At 54.4% G+C, this 6,887-nt stretch overlaps 1 protein-coding gene across 1 annotated transcript in view; it reads right to left on the reverse strand.

Moving 5' to 3' along the window:
- The window catches only part of LOC113206647 (hepatocyte nuclear factor 4-gamma), a gene marked incomplete in the record, with an annotated part of 23,273 nt that overhangs the window by 3,954 nt on the left and 12,432 nt on the right, over positions 1-6,887 (reverse strand). Inside the window, 2 exon segments of the mRNA XM_052272812.1 lie at positions 1,626-1,863; positions 4,266-4,415. Of these exon segments, the coding sequence (XP_052128772.1) occupies positions 1,626-1,863; positions 4,266-4,415 (388 nt within the window).

Here is a 6,887-nt window from a genome sequence, read left to right on the forward strand (position 1 = left end):
CGTCGTCGGCGACCCGACAAGGAGTGTCCGACGTGACTCTCACCGTGTTTTCGGCCAGATGACCTAGCGCAAGCAGACCATTTTCAAGTTTCGAGGAAAAGTACCCGCGGCTCAGCTCCCCATCCCGGCCCTTCATGTGTAATAGTCCTCTCCCGCTGAGGCGACGACGCCCTTCTCGCGGTGACGCGTGCCGGGCCCAGGCTTTTACGTAACGTTCGGCGGTAACGCGGCCAACGCCGACAAGACGATGACGACGCGACGTACAGGTCACATGCAGCAAAAGAGGTTCACATGGAGACCGAGGGGGAAGGGAGAGAGAAGACGGAAGGGGGGAGGGGGGAGGGGGAGCGAGCGAGCGAGAGAGAGGCAGAAGAGGTTTTGCGCTAGCTCGTGTGTCCTTGGGGCTAGGTCGCGGTCGCGGCTCCGACCGTCCGTGTTTGGTCGGATGCTAAATCACCGCGGGCTGCTAGGACCCCGCCGCCACCGCCACATATAGCCGCCTGCTCGCAAAGAGACACGGCGATGCTCGCGGCGCCCAGCGGTGCTTCCGCTGCCGCTGTCATAGCGGTCATCTTCCGGTTCCTGAAGGGCTGCTGCTGCTGCTGTGGTCCCAGCGGAGCACATGCCGGACCGGACGGCGGAAAGTGCCGCACAGAGACGACGACGACGCGGCGAGGCGAGTGGTGCGCGGCTCGGAGGCGGGGCCATGCTAGATAAAAGGGACTGTTTGCATGGCGAGCGCACGCCGAGCTGAGCGCACGCGGCCCGCCCCGACATATACAGCCCGATCAGCAGAAGCTCAGCATGAGCTCAGACGGACGGCCCGGCCGCCGCCGCCGCCGCCGCCGACAAGCACCTAGCAACGTAAGCAAAAGTGCCGCGCGCGACCGCCGTGCTAATGGACATTTCCACTTTTTTATTTTTTTTCTTTTGTATTTGCTCCGCGCGCCGCGACATGCCGCCGCCAGCAGCGTCCTGACGTCACGAAGGCAAAGCGAGTAAGTCCGTCGTATGGAACAGGATCCGACGAGTATGGAGGGCACGGGCGCGGATGACGTCCGGATGAGCCGTGTGGCGTTGGCGGCGGCGGTTCCACGGGTGAGCACGGACATGGTCGCGGTGGTGACAAATACTCTCCCCTCCCCACCTCCATTTTGAGGAAAAGTGATGATCATCAATGGGATGCCCCCCCCCCCCACTTCCCGCTTCCCTTGGGGATTATCCAAAAACTAGGTTCGCTATACGTTCGTGGCGAAACTGCCAAGTTCAGCCTGTGCATGCTCACAAAACGCCTGGTAGGCAGGCAAAATCTTTGCGTGCAGCGCATGCGTGTACGGCGGGGTGGCCTACCCCGAGTCTCGCAGGCGCCGAGCTTCCAAAAGAACCTGAGAAAAGCGCGGACGTACTTTCTGGACGATACCTTTTCGGCGGTAAGGATTTAAAGGACAGAAAAGTCGCGGAAATAAATTGGAAAAGATGAATTTTTTGAACAAAAAATAAACAACTTATCCGTCCCTTTTTTCAAATTTTCTCAAAAAATCCGAAAAACGAGTTTTTTTGTGTTTTGTTTTTTTGAAGAAACTTGAACTTTTCCGGTAATTTAAATATCTATTAGACGGCCTCACCTGCACGTGTACACGTGGTTCTTGCGCACAGAGCGCCGGAAGAAGCCCTTGCAGCCGTCGCAGGAGGCGGCGCCATAGTGCTTGCCCGTGGCCCGGTCCCCGCAGATGGAGCAGTGCTGGTTCAGCACGGCGCCAGCGCCGCCCGCCCCCGCCGCCCCCAGCGACGCCTGGAGCGTGGCCTGGACGCTGCTGGCGGGGCCGCCCCCGGTCGGGCCCGGGCCCATGGTGATGTCGCCGTCTGGAAACAAGAGAGAAAGAGGTTGACGTTACTCTCGAGATGTATGGAGACCGAGGCGATATTTGCAAAGGGAAGGAAAGCAGCAGCATTTCACCAACAAAACCGGGAGAAGCGGGGGGTTAATCAGAGAGATGCGGCGGAGGAAGATATGACAGCGTGGGTGACACTAAAGGGGAAGCGTCTCATCGACAAAGCGTTTACGCCATAGGCACGATGAATACCGACGGATTTTTTTCCCCACTTTGCAAACGCTACAAGGTCGGACTTAATTTGCGCGCGAATAGCCTACCGAGATTGTGCCACGCGCGGGAGAGGAGATGCTGTGCCTGTTCCGCGAACATGACAGGTCGCCAGGCGGACTCCCAGCCCAGAACCCGAAAGGAAACTACACTTACAGTACCGGCGAAAGGGTCCAAATAATTGCAAAATAGACTTCCACGAACCATGGCGCATCTGCATCCATACCGGCAGGAGCTAATCCAAAAGTATGGGCCGAGGTTTCTATACTTGGCCCATCGGCGCCGGTTCCGTCTTCTGGTGATATTGAACCGAATGCTGGCGTGCGGGCTGCGGGCGTGCTTGCCTATCGTCGCTCACTGAGGTGCATGGTGCATTTCCACCCCGCGCGAGTATGCAACCCACCCACACCTGCATCCTGCACAGTATGACCAGAACAGAGAACGGCGCCGATATGGGCCACCCTATTAACTATTTAATACAGCCTTTTCAGTTCTAGATGGGGTGCTTCTTGATGTTTTCCATGGAACAGGGACAGAAATATGACTGAATGTATCTCGTCGGGATTCACTCCGAGCTTGGTCGGAATCGACGGCAGCTGGCTCACACTCACATGACGCACTCACTGTTAGCACGTCTGTGTTGCACGGCCACATAATGCAATGAGCATTCTAACAGTCCGAAGAGGGGTGGCGTTTCTCCCACTTTCGGCACACCGTATATAAAACACGGAGCTGAAACTTTTAAATAAAGCGGGTCGTTTTGGTGGAGTTAAGCCCTGTATTAAGATAGAGCACCCGTTGGTTCCACTGCTGCTCTGCGCGTAGCGCCATGGAGATAGATAACCAGGCTAATCTGGTCCCCAAACTCCTCCCCCTCGTCCCCCCTACCCCGCTGCCGCCTCCCCTCCCTCCAAAACGATCCGCCATGTAACCGAGTGGGAGTGATGATTGCCTCACAAGCGGAGGAGATTCATCTTTCGGTGGCTTTCAACTAGAAGGCAGGATTATTCTAGTTTGGCCTTCATGAAAGGTGGACAGTGGCAGAGAGCATGCCCGAGCGAATGGTGCCGGGCATGAGTGCGACAAGGACGAGGGGTTTGACCCGGTGGTGTCTCCTGTCCAGTCCAGGACCTTCTCCAGCAGGATGTCATGTCCCCCAGGTATCCCCACTGCTGGACCAGGCAGTCCCTCAGGTGTGTTTAGCTTTCACCAGCAGCCGAGAGCGAGCCGGGCGCCGGAACCAGGGGAGAGACAGAGAGAGAGGGAGAGAGAACGAGAGAAAGACAGAGAGAGAAGCGACGGCCGGCAGGTTCCAAAGTCCAACTCGCCAGACGGCGGAGAGACGGGCTTTAAGTGACGTCAGGCGCAAGGCGGCCCGCCCCGGCCGATGCAGCCCAAATCGAATCCACGCACCAAAATAAAAGGTAATAAACACGGCATTCCTCGCGGTACCCGGGTGCCGGGCCGGCGCCAGAGCCGCCCCGCCGCCGCCATACGAGTTGGGCTAGGTTCGGCCTCAAGCCGCCGCCGCCGCCGCCCCGCTCGGGGCCTCTCGTGGGCCGTCCGAGGACACCACGCGCGGACCGGGGAGGTATAATTCCCAGCAATTTGTCCGCGGATTACTATTTTTGCGTGCGTCCTGATTGAGCGAGCGCGTGCAAAAGAAGCGACTGGCGGCGGCTGCAGCAGCAGCAGCGTCGGGTCGAAGCGGAGGACACACGATGCGAGTCAAACCCCCTAAAAAGCGCAGCAGTGGGCAGTCGGCGCGTCCAGTACAGTCATGAATGAAATCAAAGGAAGGGAAATTACCGCCAGAGAGTACGACATCATGTCGTGGCAAACCAGACCACAATTTCAATTTCTCGAGCTGAGTCATATGGCAGTTTAAATCCGGTACGGTAAATAGGTCTTCATTTTATTCATCTAAAACAGGAGCGATGGATGAAATGTGTGAAATGTGCATCATAGAAATGAGAGTGAAAGGTTTTGTCGTAAATTCGTCAAACAGGCTCCACACTCCGCGCACCAAACCAAAGGTCTCCGCTACCACCCAATAAAGCGCAACACATAGCCTACTACTACTGAACTACAAAATTGATTACAAAGCACTGTAAAACACAATGTATTTTTTTGTGCGTTTTTTTTTTTTTCAAGTGCGGGTACCTGCATCTGGGCTGCCCGGGCATCCCAAGGGTAGTACCATGGACACGTAGGGCGAGGGCCCCAGGGCCTTGTGCTGGGCCATGGGCCCCGCGGGGTCCTCGAACGGGCCGTGGTACGGCGAGCAGCCAGGAGTCGGGGACCACGGCGTCACTGCCAAGCATAGACAATCGTCACACAAGGTGATGTAGCATCCCTGATATCACAAACTGCACAAGTGGCGCAATAACGATTTCGATCCGACGAAACACTGCGCGTTGATTCGACGCCATGTAACGCCGCCGCTACTGCTGCTGCTGCTCAGAATGCAAGTGTGGCACGCAGCGGCGGGCCCACGGGACGGAAATGCAGGCCAGGCCGGGCCGAGCCGGCCGGAGAAAGGCGCCAAAGTCCAAACCAGACGCGCTCACACACACAGTGCGCCCCGCACCCGCGCCTCCCCGCAGAGCGCCTCCAGTGGCGAATTATATATACGGCGGACGGGTTGGCGCTTATTGGCGTCGCCGTGCGTCATGTTGTCTCGGTTATGGCACCAAACACGGGAGGAGGAGGAGGCACTCGCGGGGTTATCCCGCGGACGCGACAAAGGAGCAATTAGAAAGACCTGTCCGCAAACCGCACCATGGTGACTCGGCAAAAGTGGGCAGATTCATGGCACACGTCTCTAACTAATCCCGTGCATCATCCTGTTGGTCCGCCTGTACCTGGAAGACGACTGTCCCACCCTGTGCTGCTCCAGAATGAACAGACCTTTCCGAAACGAGGCGGTCCGAGGATAGTCGCACTTCTGGCCGTTTGAATCCCCCCCCCCCCCACCGTTATGTGGTCGCTCCACATCCGCGCATCGTCCGGTGCAAAGTCCAACCCGCTTTGTGATGAACGGGAAGAGGCGGGACAGAAAACAAAACACTTGACGTCTTAGGGCAGCCTAGCTTTTAAGGGGGGCGCTCTGACACCCACGCCCAACTGCCCGCGTCTTATTGCACCAGGCAGTACATTTCCGCTCTCGCGAAACAGAGAGTTTTCGAGGGTTAAAGTCAAAGTCGACAATCGCGGACGACGACGTAAGGATGCTCCGATATATTTGCCTCAAGGATCATATGATGCGGACTTCGGAGGACTCTGTCCTCCATGATTAAAGTTCAGGTGACCACGAGGTGCGATTAAAATAGACCGAGTGCGTCGCGTCCGGCCGCTCGATAGCCCAATCTGCACCATGATTGAGTCAGCCAGAAGACAAGCGACGCCCGTTTGTCACTTTCTCATCTGCTGGTGTCAGCTAACTGAGAAGACTGCCAGTCAAACGTCATTACCCATCGGATCACACCAAAGCGACGTTCTTAACCGTCCCGCATCCTTGACTTGAAAGAAAAAAAAAGGATTGTACGGCTCATGGCTACCGGGTTTGTTCCATCAGGTCTCGAAGGCCAGGGAGAGACCAATCGTAAAAGACGACGCTTATTGCAGAACAATCTTAGGTGCCTAACCACAAGTACGCTAATATTGGGATTTTATAAACAAAAATCACAAAAAAACACCACAAAATGGGGAGGGTCTGTGACATCGATACAAATTTGTATCTGATCTAGATGTGCTGTTTAGTAGCGATGATTACCGCAATCATAATACTAGGAAAACGTCTAGCAAATGAGCATGAGCAAGCAAGGCTTCCGTCGTTTTGTTTCGCGACGTGAGTACCAAGCTCTCACGCGGCAGCAAATGTATCGAGTGCTCTTATCGATCACCCGGTCCGGTCGAGAGGTCCTTTTGAGGTCTGATAAGGACCTCGGCCGGCTAAAACCGACGAGGTGTATAACAAAGCCTTGGCTGAGCTGCCTCCGCCACTTCACAGCACACGCAGCCGCATCACGCCACCAGCACGCACTCGAGATGTAGCGAGAAAAGCAACAACAGGTCTCTATCTTCCCAGGCAGCAAAATGGAGCAACTGCATTCAAACCGCTTTTATATGTCCCATCTGAAAAGCTCATTTTAGGCGGATGTAAACACATATTAGGCGCCTACACATCTTTTAGGCGCTTTTTAGATTAGGCACAAAATGCCAAAAAATGCACATTTTATGCAGCTCTGCTACCTGGGTAATGTACTTTGCGCCAAAAATTATTTCTTAAAGTGAAAACTTAGGCCAGTTGCTTGTTTTTTTAAATAAACGCAGGGGATTTAGGTTTGAGAGCTGCGACTCACGCTAATTGTCGACATGTGCTGTGCTGAGCCTTGTGACGGTTGTTTACATACACGATTCACACAACTGCAGAAATAACCACAATTTATTCGTAGAAACTTGTGATAGACGTCACTCCATTCCGCGTGCACTAATATTTACCATTGGCAGGCGGCGGTGGGACATTGATAATTTGATTTCCACTTGAGTAATTCTTGTTAAAGTGGAAAAGGGGTGTAGGAAGTAGGGTCATCTACTACAGTGCACATTAAATCTACTACAATACACACTAAATAGGAAGTAAGGACAATTAACAGTTGTGTGTCCAGCCGAGCACATCTTAATCGGGTGCAAATTTTTATTCATTCAAAGTCAAAATTTGATATTTTCTTCTGGAAACAAAATTTCCTTTAAATCAAAAATGTGACGATTATTTTATTTATT

Source organism: Frankliniella occidentalis, unplaced genomic scaffold, assembly GCF_000697945.3.
Source record: "Frankliniella occidentalis isolate FOCC.00 unplaced genomic scaffold, Focc_3.1 Scaffold7, whole genome shotgun sequence".
NCBI lineage: Eukaryota > Metazoa > Arthropoda > Insecta > Thysanoptera > Thripidae > Frankliniella > Frankliniella occidentalis.